The sequence below is a fragment of the Dasypus novemcinctus genome, chromosome 9 (assembly GCF_030445035.2).
Source record: "Dasypus novemcinctus isolate mDasNov1 chromosome 9, mDasNov1.1.hap2, whole genome shotgun sequence".
Lineage (NCBI taxonomy): Eukaryota > Metazoa > Chordata > Mammalia > Cingulata > Dasypodidae > Dasypus > Dasypus novemcinctus.
In genome coordinates this window covers 122,292,667-122,314,499 of record NC_080681.1, presented here as the reverse complement: position 1 = coordinate 122,314,499, position 21,833 = coordinate 122,292,667, and the positions used below count along the sequence as shown (strand labels likewise).

Genomic DNA, 21,833 nt, shown 5'->3' with positions numbered 1-21,833 from the left:
AAAATATGACAAACACAAATCCAATCAAAATATGGCTAACACAAATAATTCCTTGATAGTAATAACACTGAATGTCAATGGATTAAACTCACCTATCAAAAGATTCAGACTGGGACACTGGATAAGGAAATATGACCCATCCATATGCTGTCTACAAGAGACACATCTTAGACCCAGAGACGCATGGAGATTGAAAGTGAAAGGCTGGAAAACAATCATACAAGCTAACAATAACCAAAAAAAGGCAGGAGTAGCTATATTAATATCAGACAAAATAGACTTTAAATGTGAAACAATTGTGAGAGACAAAGAAGGATACTACATTTTAGTCAAAGGGAAAATCTGTCAAGAAGATCGAACAATCATAAATATCTATGCCCCTAACAAGGGTGCCTCTAAATACGTCAGGCAAACGCTGGAAAAACTAAGTGAAAGAATAGATACATCTACAATTATAGTGGGGGATTTTAATACACCACTATCAATTCTGGACAGAACATCTCAAAAGAGAATCACCAAAGACACAAAACATCTGAATAGTATATTAGAGGAGCTCGATCTAATAGACATATATAGATCGCTACACCCAAACACAGCAGGATATACATTTTTCTCAAGCGCACATGGATCATTCTCCAAGATAGATCATATGCTAGGCCACAAAGAAAGGCTGAACGAATTCAGAAAGATTGAAATCATACCAAACATTATCTCTGACCACAGTGGAGTCAAGCTGGAGATTTGCAAGGGACAGAAGACCAGATTTCACACCACAATTTGGAAATTAAACAGCACACTCTTAGAAAAACAGTGGGTCAAAGAGGAAATCTCAAAAGAAATCAATGACTACCTTGAAACAAATGATAATGATAACACAACATACCAAAATTTATGGGATGCAGCAAAAGCAGTACTGAGAGGGAAGTTTATAGCCATAAATTCATATATCAAAAAAGAAGAAAGAGCAAAAATTGAAGAACTAACTGCACATTTGAAGGAATTAGAAAAACAACAACAAAGTAACCCAACAGGAAGAAGAAGGAAGGAAATAACAAAGATAAGAGCAGAACTAAATGAAATAGAAAATAAGAAAGCACTTGAACAGATAAACAAGACCAAGAGCTGGTTTTTTGAGAAGATTAACAAAATTGACAAACCTTTAGCAACACTAACAAAGAAAAAAAGAGAGAAGATGCAAATACACAAAATAAGAAATGAGAAAGGCGATATCACCACTGACCCCACAGAAATAAAGACTATCATAAGAGGATATTTTGAAAAACTATATTCCAACAAAAATGACAATCTAGAGGAAATGGACAAATTCCTAGAAACACATAAACAGCCCATATTGACAAAAGAAGAAATTGATGATCTTAACAAACCAATCACAAGCAGAGAGATAGAATCAGTTATTAAAAATCTCCCAACTAAGAAGAGCCCAGGGCCAGATGGCTTCACAGGTGAATTCTATAAAACATTCAGGAAAGAACTGACACCAATCCTGCTGAAACTATTCCAAACCATCGAAACAGAAAGAACATTACCCAACTCCTTCTATGATGCCAACATTACCCTAGTACCAAAGCCAAACAAAGACATCACAAGAAAGGAAAATTACAGACCAATTTCTCTAATGAACCTAGACGCAAAAATACTTAACAAAATACTTGCTAATCGTATTCAACAACACATTAAACGAATTATACACCACGACCAAGTGGGATTCATCCCAGGTATGCAAGGATGGTTCAACATAAGAAAATCAATCAACGTAATACACCATATAAACAGATTGAAGGAAAAAAATCACATGATTATATCTATTGATGCAGAAAAAGCATTTGACAAAATACAGCACCCTTTCTTGATAAAAACACTCCAAATGATTGGAATACAAGGAAATTTTTTGAACATGATAAAGAGTATATATGAAAAACCTAAAGCCAATATTGTTTACAATGGAGAAATCCTAGACTCCTTCCCTCTAAACTCAGGAACAAGACAAGGATGCCCACTGTCGCCGCTCCTATTTAACATTGTCTTAGAAGTACTTGCTCGAGCACTGAGGCAAGAACCAGAAATAAAAGGCATTCAAATTGGAAAGGAAGAAGTCAAAATTTCATTATTTGCAGATGACATGATCCTATACATAGAAAACCCTGAGAGATCTACAACGAAGATTCTAGAACTCATAAATGAGTTTAGTAAAGTTGCAGGTTATAAGATCAATGCGCAAAAATCAGTAGCATTTCTGTACACCAATAATGAGCAAGATCAGGAGGAAATCAAGAAACAAATACCATTCACAATAGTAAATAAAAAAATCAAATACTTAGGAATAAATTTAACTAAAGAGGTAAAGAACTTATACACTGAGAACTATACAAGATTGTTCAAGGAAATCAAAGAAGACCTAAATAAATGGAAGACTATTCCTTGTTCATGGATAGGAAGACTGAACATTATTAAGATGTCTATCCTACCAAAATTGATCTACACATTCAATGCAATCCCAATAAAAATCAATGCAGCCTTCTTTAAGGAATTAGAAAAACTAACTATGAAATTTATTTGGAAAGGAAAGAGACCCCGAATAGCCAAAGACATACTGAAAAAGAAAAACGAAATTGGAGGAATCACACTACCTGACTTCAAAACATACTATAAAGCTACGGTGGTGAAAACAGCATGGTATTGGCATAAGGAGAGACATATAGACCAATGGAATCGAATTGAAAGCTCTGATATAGAACCTCACATATACAACCACATAATATTCGATAAAGCCACCAAACCCTCTCAACTGGGAGAGAGTGGCCTATTCAACAAATGGTGTCTGGAGAACTGGATAGCCATATGTAGAAGAATGAAAGAGGATTACCATCTCACACCTTATACAAAGATCAACTCAAGATGGATCAAAGACCTAAATATAAAAGCCAAGACCATAAAAACCTTAGAAAGCAGTGTAGGGAAACATCTACAGGACCTTGTAATAGGTAATGGATTTATGAATATCTCACCAAAAGCACGAGCAGCAAAAGAACTAATAGATAAATGGGACTTCCTCAAAATTAAAGCCTTCTGCACCTCAAAGGAGTTTGTCAAGAAAGTAAAAAGGGAGCCCACACAGTGGGAGAAAATATTTGGCAATCATATATCTGATAAGAAACTTATAACTTGCATATATAAAGAACTCCTACATCTTGAAAATAAAAAGATAAACAATCCATTTAAAAAATGGGAAAAAGACTTAAACAGACACTTCTCCGAAGAAGAAATACAAATGGCAAGAAAGCACATGAAAAAATGTTCCAAATCTCTAGCTATCAGGGAAATGCAAATCAAAACCACAATGAGATACCATCTTACACCCATAAGATTGGCAGCTATGAAAAAAACAGAAGAATACAAGTGCTGGAGAGGATGTGAAGGAAGGGGAACACTCATCCACTGCTGGTGGGAATGCAGAAGGATCCAACCATTCTGGAGAACAGTATGGCGGTTTCTCAAAAAACTAGCCATAGATTTGCCATATGACCCAGCAATACCACTGCTGGGAATATACCCAGCAGAACTGAAAACAAGAACACAAACCAATATATGTACACCAATGTTCATAGCAGCATTGTTCACTATTGCCAAAAGTTGGAATCAACCCAAATGCCCATCAACAGACGAGTGGATCAATAAAATGTGGTATATACACACAATGGAATACTACTCGGCTGTAAGAACAAACACACTACAAACACATGTGATAACATGGATGAATCTTGAGAACCTTATGTTGAGTGAAGCAACCCAGACATTGAAGGACAAATACTACATGACCTCAATGATATGAAATAAACAAGCTGCCCTAGATAGCAAGAGACTGAACGATAGGCTTGCAGGAAATCGGAGGGTGGAGGAAGGATATGAGCCGATGTCTGCAGGGGTGGAATTTAAGACGAGATGGTGGTAAGTATGAACACAAAGAAGAGATAAAAGGGGGGCAAGGGGTTGCCTTTGCTTGGGGCTTTGCGGGTTTGAGGGTGGCTGGGGAGGGACGGGTGGGTAACGTTGCCCAAAAGTGCGGGGAGGGAGGGGTAGCATACGAACCAGGAGAGGGTCAGGTGTTGGTGGAGAGTAAAATGCCGAGAAAATCATATCAAAATATAATAAAGAGGGTTACCTGTTTAGAATGCTCGGAGGGGAGGGTCTGATGCAGGACGGGCTCCTGGGGAATGTCTAAATGCTCATTCTGCCAGAGTGGGTGACACCATGGGGTAGAAACCCAAGTAGTGAGAGTGGGGGTGGACCCACATCCTGGGGAGGACTAATGCCATCCAATAGAGGGAACTGTATCCCTCGAGAGAAAGGGTGGCTCCCAGGGCATTGGGGCAGTTGAGCAAGTTAGGCCCTGAACACTATTCCATCTATCTCTGGAAGTGGCTCCTCAGGAAACGGAGGTTGGCTATCACTGAGGGCACTAAGGTGGAAGGGAAAATGGACGTTAAATGTGTGGAACCAAAGTAAATGGGGGGTAAGAGAGGAGTTTCTTGAGAGTACACAAGGATGGATATAAAACATGTAATATTACACCATAACATATAGGAGATGACAGACTGATAATGTAAACCATAATGTAAAACATAGGATAACTAAAAATGTAAAGAACTGTGTATCCTAAAGTATGCACCATAATGTAAATACAGATGTCACCTTGTTAGAAAGCTAATGTCTCAGACTCTGTACATCACTTTAAGTAAATATGATATGAATAGGGCGTAAGAGTATCACTGTGGAAGGGAAAAGGTTTTCTGGTGGATGTGTGGGAGTGCTGTATATTATATATATACATTGCTGTGGTCTAGGACTCCTGTGAAGAAAAGCTGAATAATTAGGGGGGGGGGGGGGGGGGGGAAAAAAAATAGGATGTGGAATTTTTTCAAGTCAACATTCTTTATCTAAGTTCTTTATCTAACTTTATCCAAGTTCTTTATCTATCCTTTAAACTCATCGCTATATGCCATTCCCTAGTAAGGGACCATGACATTATATTGGGCTTCAAATTTCGGGGAGTTCTGGATCACAGAGTGTTTCAACAATGGCAATGGAGGGATACTGGTATGGGATACCAATGACAGATGATATATGACTGACAGGGAGCTGTACAGAACATATGTCCAGGGTGCATGGTAATGTTTGGATATACTCATAGTGGCAACAATTAAAAACCACAGTAGGGGGGGGTACTGGGTTCCCGGCCAGTGGTGCTCTGTCGTGGTCCCTAGGGGAGCAGCGACAGTCTCCCAGGTACAGTGGTGGGGACCGGGAGGGAGTGAGGGTTCAACAGTGAGCCCCTGATACTAATGACTATGCTTGTGAGCTGATAAACCCAAAATAATAACAAGGCCTAGAGCAACTTTGTGCCTGGGAATTTCCTTCTGTCAGCCTTCATGTTACTCAAATGTGGCCAGTCTCGAAGCCAAACTCAGCATGTAAATGCAATGCCTTCCCCCCAGCGTGGGACATGACACCCGGGGATGAGCCTCCCTGGCAACGAGGGACCACTATCAACTACCAACTGATGATGCAACTGGAAAATGACCTTATACGGAAGGTTCAATGCGGATCAGCAGAATATCCATGTCTACATAAAATACCATGACTTTAAAATGCTGTTTGACCTAAAGTAAGGGGGAAATGGAAAGGAGAAATGAGTTTATATGGCTACGAGTTTCTAAAAAAGAGTCTGGAGGCTGGCAGAAGGTTTGCCCTCATGCACAACTGAGCAGAGTCAGAGAGACAGATAAAGCAGATACAACCCCCAGATATTGGTTCCTTTGAGGGCTAAAGAGACCCATGGGAGTTATGGTCATGGCCGATGGGGTTAACTACCAGGGCAGATGGCCCCTCTTTGGAAATGGTGTTTATGTGTGATGAATCTGGACTCAGATGGGATCTCCCTTCATAAGACTTTCATGCTAATGTGCTGGAGGTGCAGTTAATGTTGGGGTTTAAGATATATTTAGGGGATTTGAATCTCTGGACTGACAATGTGATAGCCAGATCCTGAGCCTCAACAGACTCCAGCACCTACAATCTGATTTATTGGACTTACCACACTCAGCTAAGATGGAGGTGAAGGACAACCACCACACCATGGAGCCTAGAGTGATTACAACTGAAAATGGGAGGATTGCATCCAGCATCCAGGTGGAATCTGAGCCTCCTCTTGACATAAAGGTGTAATGGACACAACCAATCCAGTGTCCACATAGAAAAGGTGGCATTGGATTGGGAAAAGTGGACATAATGGACAAAGGGTATGGGGAAAGGCAGGAAGAGATGAGAGGTGGAGGCGTCTTCGGGACATGGAGCTGCCCTGGATGGTGCTTCAGAGGTAATCACCGGACATTGTAAATCCTCACAGGGCCTACATGATGGAATAGAGGAGAGTATGGGCCATGATGTGAACCAATGTATATGAGGTGCAGAGGTGCCCAAAGATGTACTTACCAAATCCAATGGATGTGTCATGATGATGGGAACGAGTGTTGTTGGGGGGGGGGGGAGAGGGGGGGTGGGGGGGTGGGGTTGAATGGGACCTCACATATATATTTTTAATGTAATATTATTACAAAGTCAATAAAAAATAAAAAAATTAAAAAAAAAAAAAAAAAGAGGCTGGGGCAAAGCATGACCTGTTTTAAGACATACACTAGAGCAGGCATTATTTACCTTTTCTGTTATATGGACCCCTTTGCCAGTAAGGTGAAAAGCACGAACCCCTTCTCAGAATGTAGTGGCAGATAATTTTATGACACTCAACATCAGCATGTCTTTAAATTAAATTTTAGGATTATTCGAAATTATGTTTTACAACTTTCTCGTAATTTCAATATCTGATAACCTAACATAGTTCTACATCCATTCAAATGGTCATTTTGGGCAAACACTCAGAAATTCAAGTTTTCCCACAGTATCATAAAACCATCTCTATCATCTTTACCAACTTTTTGCAGGCAGTTATCCACTGTACTCAGAACATGCTACATCAAAATAAAAATCAGGGAAGTGGACTTGGCCCAATGGATAGGGCGTCTGCCTACCGCATGGGAGGTCCACGGTTCAAGCCCCAGGCCTCCTTGACCCGTGTGGAGCTGGCCCACGCGCAGTGCTGATGCGTGCAGGAAATGCTGTGCCACGCGGGGGTGTCCCCTGCATAGGGGAGCCCCATGCACAGGGAGTGTGCCCTGTAAGGAGAGCTGCCCAGCACGAAAGAAGGTGCAGCCTGCCCAGGAGTGGCGCCGCACACATGGAGGGTTGGCGCAGCAAGATGACGCAACAAAAAGAAACACAGATTGCCGGTGCCGCTGATGATAAGGATAGAAGCAGTCACAGAAGAACACACAGCGAATGGACACAGAGAGCAGACAGCTGGGGGGGGGGGTGGAAGAGGAGAGAAATAAATAAAAAATCTTAAAAAAAAAAATCATACTAAGCCCACACTATATTGTGTACTATTTAATAAATATATCACACCGCACCAACACGTCCCCAAAAGAATAATGTTATTTTTGAATTTTCAGTTCAATTTCACGGACTCCCTGAAATCTTTCCATGGACCCCAAAGTCCGTGGACCCCTGGCTAAAACCCCTGCACTAGAGCATCCAGTGTATTTAACAGGAAGTAAGAGGGGCAATGGAATTCCTGTATTCCTGGAATTCCTAAGGCCACCAGCAAGCACAAGCCCAGGATAAGATTTGGGCTCAGAAAAGACAAAGAAGCATTTGCCTTGGGCAATCTTCTTGATATGAGGGTTAAACTCAGAAGAACACCAGGCAAAGTAGAGGCAATCTACAAAGAATATGAATGGTGTTTTTTTGTATTGGTTTGTTTTTTTTAGTTCCTGAAACTCAAGGAAATCTCTGTCATATCACTATTTGGCTATAAATTTAAAGAACAGATAGCTCAGGGACTAAATCCTAGGGTTAACACTTAAGTATATTAAAATGTAAAGTGTGTAACAAAAGATTACCAGACAAAGAAACAGTAAAAGATGGCCCATCGAAATGAACAAGATAAAAATCCAGAAACCATCAATGAAGAATACTACTTCGGGCATACCAAGCAAAGACTTAAAAAAAAAAAAAAGATCCTCAATAGGGTCAAGGAGATAAAGGAAAACACAGAGAAAGAACTAGAGGATAGGGAAGCAGATGTAGCTCAAGTGATTGGGCTTTTTTGCCTACCACATGGGAGGTCCTAGGTTTGGTTGCTGGTGCCTCCTGGGGAAGGCAAGCTGGCTCAGCACACAAGCATGGTGAGCTGATGCAACAAGATGACACAACAAGAGAGACACAAAAGAGAGGAAAGACAACAAGAGACACAACAAACCAGGGAGCTGAGGTGGCTCAGGTGATTGAACATCTCTCTTTCACATGGGAGGTCCCAGGTTCAGTTCCTGGTGCCTTCTAAGGAGAAGACGAGCAGACAGTGACCACAACAATGGGGGGAGGGGGGAAGAATAAATAAAATAAATCTTAAAAAAAAAATCCTTATAAACTAAAAAAGTAACTAAAGGATTAACAGGAAAATGATGAATGAACAATATGAGAAGTTCGATAAAGAGAAACCTTGAAAAGGAAACAAACAGAAACAACAGACGTAAGGATCACAATCAATGAAAGGAAAAATTCCCTAGAGAGTTTCAACAACAGTTTGAAACTGCAAAAATAGTGAACTCAAAGGCAACACAATGGAAATGATTCAGGCTGAGAAGTGGATATAAAAAAGACTGAAAAAAGTGAACACAGCCTAAGATACCATCAAAAGTACCAATATATACACTATGGGAATCCCGAAGGAGAAGAGAGAAAAAAGGCAGAAGGTATAATCAAAGACATAATGGCAGAAAACTCCCCAAATTTAATGAAAGATATGAATATGCACATTCAAGAAGCCCAACAAACCCCAAACAGGATAAACTCGAAGACAACCACACCCAGACACACAGTAGTCAAACTGTCCAAGGCCAAGTTCAAGGACAGAGTTGTGCAAGGTGGAGAAAAGCTACTTCTAATGTACAAGGAAGCCTCAGTGAGATTAAGTGCAAATTTCTCATCAGAAACCACTAAGGCAAGAAGGCAATGGGACAATATATTTAAAATGCTGAAGAGAAAACAATGGCCAACCAAGAATTTTATATCTGGCAAGACTGTGTTTCAAGAATGAGAGATTAAAATATTTCTAGATAAATAAGAGCTAAAGGAGTTTATCACCACTAGACCTGCCCTACAAGCAACACTAAAGGGAGTTCTTCAGACTGAACAAAAAGAACACTAGACAGTGGATCAAAATGGCATAGAGAAATAAAGAACTCTGGTGAAATCCTGGGGAGTCTTGTTACATTCTCTAACAGAATGGCAAGAATCCCCCAAGTACATGGGCAGTGGCTAGTGACGGAAGACAGACCATTGTGGGGAGTCATACTACATTCTCTAAATAGTGTCTAGTGAAGGACAGACAACTGTGCTAGGTCCCTGACACTGATGATTGTACTTATGAACCTTTTCTTGTGAAACTGAAACTTAGCCTTGTATTATATATTGCCTTAGAGTTACCTCCTAAAAGCCTCCTTGTTGCTCAAATGCAGCCTCTCTCTAAGCCAAACTCTTCAGCATGTAGATTCACTACCTTCCCCCTGGTGTGGGACATGACACCCAGGGATGAGCCTCCCGGCACTGAGGGATTATTTCCAAGTGCTGACTAGCAGTGTCTCTGGAAAAAGACCTTGACCAAAAGAGGGAATTAAATACAAATGAGGGAAGTGGATTTGGCTCAATGGATAGAGCATCCACCTACTATATGGGAGGTCCAGGGTTCAAACCCAGGGCCTCCTGACCCGTGTAGTGAGCTGGCCCATGAGCAGTGCTGATGCACTCAAGGAGTGCCGTGCCACGCAGGGGTATTCCCCCGTGTAAGGGAAACCCCACGTGCAAGGAGTGTGCCCCTCAAGGAGAGCCGCCCCACGTGAAAAAAGCGCAGACTGCCCAGGAGTGGTGCTGCACACACGGAGAGGTGACACAGCAAGATGACATAATAAAATAGAGACAGAGATTCCTGGTGCCGCTGACAAGAATACAAGTGGACACAGAAGAACACACAGCAAATGGACACAGAGAGCAGACAACAAGGGGGCAGGCAAGGGGAGAAAAATAAAATAAAAAATAAATCTTAAAAAAAAAGTGAAATAAATAAATACAAATGAGTTTTTAAGGCTAAGAGATTTCAAAGTGAGTTGGAGGTCATTCCAGAGGTTACACTTATGTATGTCTCAGTAGGATCTCGTTTGTCACAGTAAACAGTGTGGCTGTTGAGGGCTTTACAGACATCTAGCTACTACAAGGAGGGCAGACAGTTATCAGGAATTCGGCATGCAGTCAGTTGGCCTTACTTTGGAATGTATGCTCCCCAGTGTAGCAGAATTAGACTCATTTATAATTTCCCTACATGGCTTTTCTGCCTATTTTACTTAAACCTATAATGAGCAATACACTTATTAAATTTATGTCCCAGAAACTTAAAATCTTTGGTCTGTTTACATGCTGGTTGAGCCCTGAACCTCAGCAGTGTTGCAACATTCACTCTCCAGTTCATTGGGCTCATCTAGGACAACTAACAAAAGGATGATGATGAGCAATGCCCATCCCAAAAAACAGAGAGCATCTACAACTGCAAGCAAGACAGTTCCATCCATCGGTCCCATGGGATCTAAGCCTCCTTTCAATCAGAAACAGAGTGGGCATCACCATTCCAAAATCCTCAAGATTAGGGAATGAACAATGGACTAAAGTAGACTTATTATTATTCTATTATAGATTTATTATTATTCTAGCAATGGAAGAACTTGTATTATTGATATAAAAGCAGTGGCTACCAGAGGTTCTGAGGGTAGGGAGAAGGAAGAATAGGTTTAACATGGGGGCATTTTTTTTTTTTTTGAAGAATAATATATTTTATTTTATTTTGTTTTATTATTTATTTTTAAAAAATATTACATTCAAAAAATATGAGGTCCCATTCAACCCCACCGCCCCCACCCCACCACTCCCCCCAAAGCAACACTCTCTCCCATCATCATGACACATCCATTGCATTTGGTAAGTACATCTCTGGGCATCGCTGCACCTCATGGTCAATGGTCCACATCATAGCCCATACTCTTCCACGTTCCATCCAGTGGGCCCTGGGGGGATCTACAATGTCTGGTAATTGTCCCTGAAGCACCACCCAGGACAACTCCAAGTCCCGAAAACACCTCCACATCTCATCTCTTCCTCCCATTCCCCGCACCCAACAGCCACCATGGCCACTTTTCCCACACCAATGCCACATTTTCTCTGTGGACCTTGGACTGGTTGTGTCCATTGCACATCTATGTCAAGAGGGGGCTTAGATTCCACATGGATACTGGATGCAATCCTCCTGCTTTCAGTTGTAGGCTCTCTAGGCTCCATGGTGTGGTGGCTGACATTCTTCAACTCCATGTTAGCTGAGCGGGGTAAGTCCAATAAATCAGAGTGTAGGAGTTGAAGTCTGTTGAGGCTCAGGGCATGGCTATCATATTGTCAGTCCAACATGGGGGCATTTTTGGGACACTGGAATTGTCCTGCATGGCATTGCAATGATAGATACAGGCCATCGTACATTTTTTTCAAAACCTATAAAATTGTTAGGGGCAAAGTGTAAAATATAATGTAAACTACAGCTCATGATTTGTAGCAATGCTTCAGTATGAGTTCGTCAATTGTAGCAAACATATCACACTAATCAAAGATGTTAATGTGGGGAACTGTGGGAAGGAGGACTGGGGTATATGGGAATCCCCTATATTTTTTATGTAACATTTATGTAACCTAATCTTTTTAAAAAATAAAAAAATATATATTAAAAAAAGCATTAACCATAAAATGAAACATTAATAATTTTGAAGAAAATTATAAATGCCAGTACAGTTATACTTTTCAGTTTGCAACTCTACTTTTTACTTCTTAGAGGTTTTAAAATTCCAATTCATAAAAAATAATAATAAATTGAAGGGTTTTTTTAATGCAATGTATAAAGATATAATTTGTAACAAATACAACTAAAAGGTGGGGGGATGGAGGGGCTCAGGAACAGTGTTTGTATATGTTATTGAAGTTTTGCTGGTATCATTTCAAATTAGACTGTTATGGATTTAGGATGTTAAATTTAAGCCCCTTGATAATTATAAAGAAAATATTGGAAAAATATACACAAAGGAAATAAGAAGGAACTCAAAATAGTACACTACAAAAAATCAAATAAATATAACAGTCGGCTTTAGTGGAAGATTGAGGGACATAAAAAGTGTAAGGGGAAACGGACTTGGCCCAGTGGTTAGGGTGCCCGTCTACCACATGGGAGGTCCGCGGTTCAAGCCCCCGGCCTCCTTGACCCCTGTGGAGCTGGCCCATGCGCAGTGCTGATGCGCTCAAGGAGTGCCGTGCTACACAGGGGTGTCCCCCGCGTAGGGGAGCCCCACGCGCAAGGAGTGCACCCATAAGGAGAGCCGCCCAGCGCGAAGGAGGGAGCAGCCTGCCCAGGAATGGCGCCGCCCACACTTCCCGTGCCGCTGACGACAACAGAAGCGGACAAAGAAACAAGACGCAGCAAAAAAAAAAAAGACACAGAAAACAGACAACCGGGGGAGGGGAGGGGAATTAAATAAATAAATAAATCTTTAAAAAAAAAAAAAGTGTAAGACTTACAAAGACCAAATAGCAAAACAGTAGAAGAAAGTCGTGGATCATCTGTGGTTACTTTAAACACACATGAGCTCTTTTTTTGGGTTCTCTCTTCCATTCTCTACACCGCCATGCCCTGCTCTGAAGAGACCCCCGCCATTTCCCCCAGTAAGCGGGCCCGGCCTGGGAGGAGGGCAGCGTGCGGATCCGCTTTGCTCGGCTTTCGGAGCACGCCACGGCCCCGACCAAGGGGTCCGCGCGAGCCGCGGGCTCTGACCTGTACAGTGCCTATGATTATACAATACCACCCACGGAGAAAGCCCTTGTGAAAGCAGACATTCAGAGAGCCCTTCCTTCTGGATGTTATGGAAGAGTAGCTCCGCGTTCTGGCTTGGCTGCAAAACACTCCATAGATGTAGGAGCTGGTGTCATAGATGAAGATTATAGAGGAAATGTTGGTGTTGTGCTTTTTAATTTTGGCAAAGAAAAGTTTGAAGTGAAAAAGGGTGATTGAATTGCACAGCTGATTTGTGAACGGATTTTTTATCCAGAAATAGAGGAAGTTCAGGTTTTGGATGTCACTGAAAGGGGTTCAGGAGGTTTTGGGTCTACCGGAAAGAATTAAAATTTATGCCAAGAACATACTTTTTTCCTTAAAAATAATGCTTCACTTAAAGTGTTTTGGTGTTTGTGTGACTATAAACCTATTAAACTTTAACTTCTAAAAACATTTGGTTTTCTTACGGTCAAGGGAAGGGCACCTCTGGTGGGATCAACGAAATTTTTTTGTTTTACTACTTATTGTTGTATATAAATCTGCTTCGTGGTGTCATAATACAAACAGTTTCTTTTACAGTTTATTTTATGTATAAATATAGATCTATTGGGAAATGTGTATTATTTAATTCACTAAATGCTACCCTATCAGCAACTTATTTTTCTTTGCTTTATAAACAATAAAAAATGCCTTTTATTCAGTAAACTTGAATTTGTACAGATACAAATTATTGCATAAATTGAACTAAAAGATAATAAAAAGCAGAGGTTAAAGTTAAAAAATAAAATAAAATAAAATAAACACACATGAATTAAAAGTTTCCAGACAAAAGGCAGAAATTGGCAGAACGGATTAAAAAAGCATGACCTGAGTATATGTTGTTTATAAGAGACTCATTTTATTTTATTTTCTAAAGATTTATTTATTTATTTATTTTATTTCTCTCCCCGTTCCCCCTCCCCCTCCCCCGCCAGTTGTCGGCCCTCTGTGTCCTTTCGCTATATGTTCTTCTGTGACCACATCTATCCTTAACAGCGGCACTGGGAATTTGTGTTTCTTTTTGTTGCGTTACCTTATTGATGTCAGCTCTCCGTGTGTGCAGCACCATTTTTGGGCAGGCTGCACTTTCTTTTGCGCTCGGTGGTTCTCCTTACAGGGTGCACGTCTTGCGCACAGGGCTCCCCTACACAGGGGACACCCCTGTGTGGCAGGGCACTCCTTGCGCACATCAGCACTGTGCATGGGCCAGCTCACCACGGGTCAAGGAGGCCCAGGGTTTGAACCGCGGACCTCCCATGTGGTAGGCAGACGCCCTATCCATTAGGTCAAGTCCGCTTCCCACAAGAGACTCATTTTAAATTCAAAGACACAAGTAGGTTGAAAGTGAAAGAATGGAAAAAAAATATTCCATCAAATAATAACAAAAAGAGAGCTGAGGTAGTTATACTACTTTCAGATTAGTTTTCAGATAAAATGGACTAACTAAAAAAATGGTTACAATGGACAAAGAAGGGCACTATATACTGATGAAATGGTCGATTCAACAAGAAGACTTAATAATAAATAGAAACGCACCTAATAGCAGAGCCTCAGAATATAAGAAGCAAATGACAAATTGAAGGAAGAAATAGATGGTTGTACATTAATAGTAGAAGACGTCAGTACTTCCACTTTCAAGAATGGATAGATTTTGTGTGATCCATATATCTTTTAAAAAAAGATAATAATAATAATAAAAAAAGAATGGAGGGAAGCAGACTTGGCCCACTGGATAGGGTATCTGCCTACCACACGGGAGGTCCGCAGCTCAAACCCCGGGCCTCCTTGACCCGTGTGGAGCTGGCCCATGTGTAGTGCTGATGCGCACAAGGAGTGCCGTGTCACACAGGGGTGTCCCGAGTAGGGGAGGCCCACGCGCAAGGAGTGCGCCCCGTAAGGAGAGCTGCCCAGCGCAAAAGAAAGTGCAGCCTGCCCAAGAATGGCGCTGCACACACGGAGAGCTGACAAAACAAGATGACACAACAAAAAGCAGATTCCTGGTGCCACTGATAAGGATAGAAGCAGTCACAGAAGAACACACAGCAAATGGACACAGAGAGCAGACAACTGGGGTTAGGGGGAAGGGGAGAGAAATTAAAAAAAAAAAGAATGGATAGAACATCTATACAGAAGATCTATTGGGAAACAGAACTCTTGTATGATACTATAAACCAACTAGACCTAACACACATGGATAGAACACTTCACCCAACTGCAGCAGAATACACTCTTTCTTGATAAAAACAGTTAGAAAACTAGAAATAAAAGAAGACTTACTTAGTATTATATAGGACATATTAAAAAACCCACACAGTTAACATCATACTCAATGTTGAAAGACTGAAAGCTTTCTAAGATCAGGAACAAGACAAGGCTGCCCACTGTCACCACAGTTATTCAACATTGTACTGGAAGTTCTGGCCAGAGTAATTAGGCAAGAAAAAAGAAATAAAAGGCATCCAAGTTGGAAACGAAGTAGTAAAGCTTTCCCTGTATGCAAGTGACATAATCGTATATATAGAAAATCCCGAAAAAACCACAAGAAAGCTATTAGAGCTAATAAGCAAATTCAGCAAAGTGGCGGGGTACAAGATCAACATCCAAAAATCCGTAGTGTTTCTATGCACTAGTATTGAACAATCTGAAGAGGAAATCAAGGAACAAAAAAATCCATTTACAATAGCAACTAAATGAATCAAATATCTAAGAATAAATCTAACCAAAGATGCAAAGGACATGTACATGGAAAACTAGAGAATACTGCTGAAAGAAACAAAAGAAGACCTAAATAAATTGAAGGACATTCCATGTTCATGGATCAAAAGACTAAATATTGATAATATATCAATTCTACCTAGTGATTTACAGATTGAATGCAATCCTCATCAAAATTCTAACAGGCTTCTTTGCAGAAATGGAAAGGCCAATCATCCAATTTATATGAAAAGGTAAAGGGCCCTGAATAGCTAAAATCACCCTGAAAATAGAAAATGCAGTTGGAGAACTCACAGTTCCTAATTGTAAAACACATTACAAAGCTATAGTAATCAAAACAGTGTGGTACCGGCATAAGGACAGACATAGACCAATGGAATTGAACTGAAGGTTCAGAAATAAAGCTATACATCTAGGTTAACTAATTTCTGACAGGAGTGCCAAGTCCACTCAATGGGGAAAGAATAGTCTCTTCAACAAATGGTGCTGGGAAAACTGGATACCCACCCACAAAGGAATGAAGGGGGACTTTATCTTATACCTTGTAGTAGTTTGGTATTATTTATGAATTCCAAAAATAGATATTGGATTATGTTTGTAAACTGATTAGATTGTATTGGATTCAGAGGTTTTACTTTTACTTGATTAAATAACGATTAATGCTTTGATTGGGCCACATCAGTAGGGCACACCATAGAGAAAACTACATGGCAGAGCAGAGGAGTTAATTGGCATTTTGAGCCGGAGCCCTAGGAAGTAAACATGCAGGAGAAGAACACAGAGAAATAGAGACAGCTCTGTAGACACAGTAGAGGCCCCAGGAAGAAAGACAAACCATTAGCCTGATAGTTTACAGCTGGCCTTGTGGAAAGAGCAAAGCAGCTAAGCCTGGGGAGAAATGAGCCCTGGGAGAGAAACAAGACATCCCAGCCTAGAGCAGATGTTGGAAGAAGATGGGACCATGGAGCCTTAGGAGGAAGAGGATGCCTGAACCTTTGCAGATGTCTGCAGCCTTTGGTGAGGAAAGTAACTTATGTTTCATGGCTTGGTAACTGTAAGCTTCCACCTCACATAAATACCCTTTATAAAATCCAACAGATTTCTGGTACTTTGCATCAGCACCCCTTTGGCTGACTACCACACACCTTGTACAAAAAATTAACTAAAAATTGATCAGAAACCTAAATATAAGGACCAAAAAGGCAAAACTCTTAGAAGAAAACATAAGGAGGCATCCTTAGGCTCTTGAGTTAGACAACGGTTTATTAGACTCTACACCTAAGCACAAGCTACAAGAGAAAAACAGAAAACTGGAACTTCATCAAAATTAAAAAGTTTTGTACATTAAAGTAAGAAGATGGTAGAAAATCTTTGGGAACCACGTATCTAGTAAGGGTTTAATATACATTGTATATAAAGAAATCCTACAGCTCAACAACAAAAAGACAAACAACCCTTTTTAAAAATGGTGAAAGACTTGAATAAACATTACTTAAAAAAAGATATATACTCAATAAGCACACAAAAAGATGCTCAAAATCATTAGCTTTTAAGGAAATGTAAATCAAAACCCCACAGAATAAACATTTCACACTCACTAGAATGACTACTATAAAAAAGAGAGAGAGAGAAGTGGATGTGGCTCAAGCAATTGAGCTCCCACCTACCACATGGGAGGTCCCAGGTTCGGTTCCTAGTACCTCCTGGAGAAGAAGTGCAAGACAGTGAACTGGTATGACGTGCAGGCACAGCAAGCTGACATAAAAGATGATGCAACAAGGAGACACAAAGAGGAAAGACAACAAAAGACATAACAAAGCAGGGAGCTGAGGTGGCTCAAGCAATTGACTGCTTCTCTCAAATGTGGGAGGTCCCAGGTTCAGTTCCCAGTGCCTCCTAAAGAGAAGAAGAGCAGACACAGAGAGCATACAGCGAATGGACACAGAGAAGAGAAAGCAAGCACAAAGCAAGCACAAAACAATGGGGCAGGGCGGCCCCGAGGGGCGGGATAAATAAAATAAATTAAAAAAAAAAAAAAGGAAAATATATGTTGGAGAGGATGTGGAGAAATAGGAACATTCATTCATTGTTGGTGGGAATGTATAAGGGTACAGCTGCTGTGGAAAAGTTTGGCACTTCCCAGAGTGAAGAGAATTATGATATGACCTGGCAATCCCACTTCTAGGCATATACCCGCCAAAGACCTGAAAGCAGGGACTTGAACTGATACTTGCACACCAATACTCATAGCAGCATCATTCACAATTGCCAAAAGATGCAAGCATCCCAAGCATCCATCAACAGAAGAATGGAAGACAAAAAATGATAAAATCATACAAAGGAATATTATTCATCTGTAGAAAGGAGTGAAGTTCTGAAACATGAGACAATGTGGATGAACCTTGAAGAAATCTTGTGGAGTGAGGTAAGTCAGACACAAAAGGACAAAAATTGAACGACCTCACTGATATGAAATAACTAGATTCAATGCAGATTCTCTGAGACAGAAGGAGGACTACAGGGTTCTAGAGGCTGAGGTGGAGGTAGAGAATGGGGAGTTAATTCTTAATTGGTACAGAGTATCTGGGGTGATGGAAATGTTTTGGTAATGGATAGTGGTGATGGTAGTAGCACAACATTGTGAAGGTAATTAATACCATTGAATTACATATTTGAATGTAGTTAAGAGGGGGAAATTTTAGAATGTATATAGGTTACCAGAATTAAACATAAAAAAAAATCACCAACCAACCATAGAATTGTACAACATAGTGAACCCTAATGTAAACTATGGACAATAGTAAATACTATAATTGTAATAATACTGTTTCATCAATTGTAACAAAGGTACCACACTAATGCAAAATGTTAAGAAGGAAAACTGGGTGTGTGAGGGAGGTACATGGGAATTCTTCATGGTTTTTCTGTATACTACTTCTGTAGTTCGATATTATTTATGAATTCCAAAGAAGAAGGATTATGTTTGTAAATTGGTCTATTCCTCTGGGTGCAATGCCTTTGACTGTATTAGATTCACCTGAGATGTCTTTGAGTAAATTACCTGTTAAGATTACGGTTTTGATTTGACCATGTCAGTAGGGTATGACTCAGGGTTGAGCGTCTGCCCCCTTGGTGGGCTGATATAAATGGACATTCACTGAAGAAGACACGTGGGAAGAGAGAAAGCTCCATTTACACAGAGGTGGAAGAGAATTTGGTCATTTCATTCCTGTCATGTGACAGAAAGGAGAAGGCTCAAACAGCTAAAGCACTAGGAAGAGAGACGAGGCCTGTGGCAGCCTACAGCTGAGATCAGAAGCTGGGTCCACAGAGCCTTAAGAAGAAAGAAGAAGAGAACAGGCAGAGATCACCCACCATCTTGCTTCAAAACATGGCAACACTCTGGTGAGAAAGCAGCCTTGAATTAAGACTCTTTAGGGCCTTGTAACTATAAGCTTTTACCCCATATAAATACCCTTTATAAAACCCAACAGATTTCTGATATTTTGCATCAGCACCCTTTTGGCTGACTAATACACCTACCACTTCTCTAACAAACAAAAGGAAAAACAGAGAGGAGAAATACAGTTAATCTGTATCAGACTGTTCCTAATTAGTAAAAAACCAGAAAAGTAAAATAACTTTTTTGAGTCAGGAACTGAGTAGCTCCTTCACCAGATCCTCCCCACTCCCCCATGCCCCTACCCCTTGCTTTCCTAAGCAAAATGAGGCACTTACCAGCTCTCCAAAGTGCTTCATGGCATATTCTAACACCCCGGCAGCTGCCTCTGGCTGCTGTAGCTTATTATTAATGCTGGAAAACAAAGGAAGAGGTGGTTACATTCAACATATCTGTGGGTAGGAGGAGGAGGATCATTTGTGGACAGATGGCAACTAGTAAGTTGGGGACAATGTCTTGCATGTGTGGAGCAAGAATCAATATCCAATGTTACCCAGAAAGTTCAGCTTGAATGATTTCATTTGATGAAGGTTTCTGATCCCCTAACCTAGTGTTTGGGGGGCAGTTAACAAATGCTAATACTTGGTCAACAGGAAACCTTGTTTGCTCTGGGGTCCTTCCTCCAAACAACAGAGTAGTTTCCTCTCATATATTGTAAGTCAGGCAGCACATGTCTATATTTTTAAATAGGGGATTTGAATCTCTGGACTGACAATATGATAGCCAGGCTCTGAGCCTCAACAGACTTTAGCTCCTACACTCTGATTTATTGGACTTACCCCACTCAGCTAACATGCAGTTGAAGAATGTCAACCACCACACCATGGAGCCTAGCGTGCCTATAACTGAAAGCAGGAGGATTTCATCCAGTATCCATGTGGAATCTAAGCCTCCTCTTGACATAGATGTGGAATGGACACAACCAAGCCAAGGTCCACAGGAAGGAGGAATACAGTAAGGATTAGAGTGGACTTAATGATATTCTATTCATGAACTATTGTGGTTAATAATCGAGAAAATGTGGCATTGGTATGGAAAAAGTGGCCATGGTGGCTGTTGGGTGCAGGGAATGGGAGGAAGAGATGAGATGTGGAGGCATTTTCGGGACTTGGAGTTGTCCTGAGTGGTGCTGCAGGGACAATTTCTGGACATGGTATGTCCTCCCATGGCCACTGGTTGGAACGTGGGAGAGTGTGGGCTATGGTGTGGACCACAGGCCAAGGGGTGCAGTGATGCCCAGAGATGTACTCACCAGATGCAATGGATGTGTCATGATGATGGGGGAGAGTGTTACTGTGGGAGGAGTGGTGGGGTGGGGGCAGTGGGGGTGAATGGGGACCTCATATTTTTTGAATGTAATATTTTTTAAAAAATGAATAAAAAAAAAACACACACAGAAAAAACCACTAGAAACCCTGGAGCCAAAATCGCCTCTTTTGTAATGCACAACCACCAAGTTCCCTCTCAATTTTTAACTCTTATTTCTTCTTGTCGGCTGCCTTCAGTATAAGAGCAACCAAAAAAATCACCTGACTCTGTGAGCAACCTAGAAGTGACAATGAGGCTGGGCCATCAACGTCAATGTCAGAGAACCCTGGGCCTGTGGATAAGCAACTGCCCTACTCCTTCCCTGACAAAGCCCATCTCATTTAATCTTCAAATTCAGATACCTCCTTAGTCCCTCTTCAAGAACTACCCCTTCGCCTGCATTTGGCTGCAAGGGGACAACATCTGCAGGTAATCGGACTGACCTCTCTGGTGTAGAGATGCTTTTTGCTAACACTACCCTGCTCTGTTAGATTATCTGCAGGCAGTATGTGGCCAGTGGGGATGGGGATTATACCTGTAATGCCATAATGGGGCAGTGCCAATGGAAAGCCAGGTGCCTAGAATAGGTTAATCAGAGATTGCAAAGAGTTCCAGAAAGTAGGAGGGTGTGGGGCTTAGATTCTTCTTCCAATGGGAATTTATGTAAGAGAGAAAACAATATCTAACTCTAATACTAAACAGAAAGCTGAGTTATGAAAGATAGGAAAAGAGGGAAGGAGGAAGGGGTTTGAGAAAGCCATAGGACAACAATGATTACATAGTTCTTGGTAAGAAGCAAGAGATGACCCACCAACTTGGGAGTCTAGACTGGTTTAAAGAGCAAGAATTCAGTTTATTGCCCCAAGTACAAACTGTCTACTTGACTAGAATTAATTTTTAAGTAGTTTTGGGAAATTCCAGGATTTGGGTTCAATGTAATATGGCAAGGGATTGCTGTTATATTATTTTTTAAAATTCAATTTCCACATGTCTTCCAATAAAACTTGCCCAGAAATCTGAGGAACACGAGAAGTTAACATTTGAAAAAGTAATACTCTAACACCTCAAGTTTACAATGCATATTTCAAATAATCTTTCCAATCTATCAGTCCTTTGGTCTAATGCTCCTTGAGTGGGCGGGAAGGGAGAGGTATCCTCAGCCCTAAGGCCTAAGGGAGGGCTGTGATTTCCCCCCACCCCACAATGTATCTGCACGGTCTACAGATTACCTGAAGCAAATCTAGATTTGGAGTCAAAAGACTGAGGTTT

At 40.9% G+C, this 21,833-nt stretch overlaps 1 protein-coding gene and 1 pseudogene across 2 annotated transcripts in view; one reads left to right on the top strand and one right to left on the bottom strand.

Moving 5' to 3' along the window:
* Positions 1 to 21,833, bottom strand: part of MTOR (mechanistic target of rapamycin kinase) — a 165,689-nt gene that overhangs the window by 50,712 nt on the left and 93,144 nt on the right. For both annotated transcript variants that reach the window (XM_058304419.2, XM_058304418.2), the window contains exon 29: positions 19,535 to 19,610. In XM_058304419.2, the coding sequence (XP_058160402.1) occupies positions 19,535 to 19,610 (76 nt within the window). The remainder of the gene's footprint in view (positions 1 to 19,534; positions 19,611 to 21,833) is intronic.
* LOC101433210 (deoxyuridine 5'-triphosphate nucleotidohydrolase, mitochondrial-like) lies at positions 12,897 to 13,493 on the top strand (annotated as a pseudogene).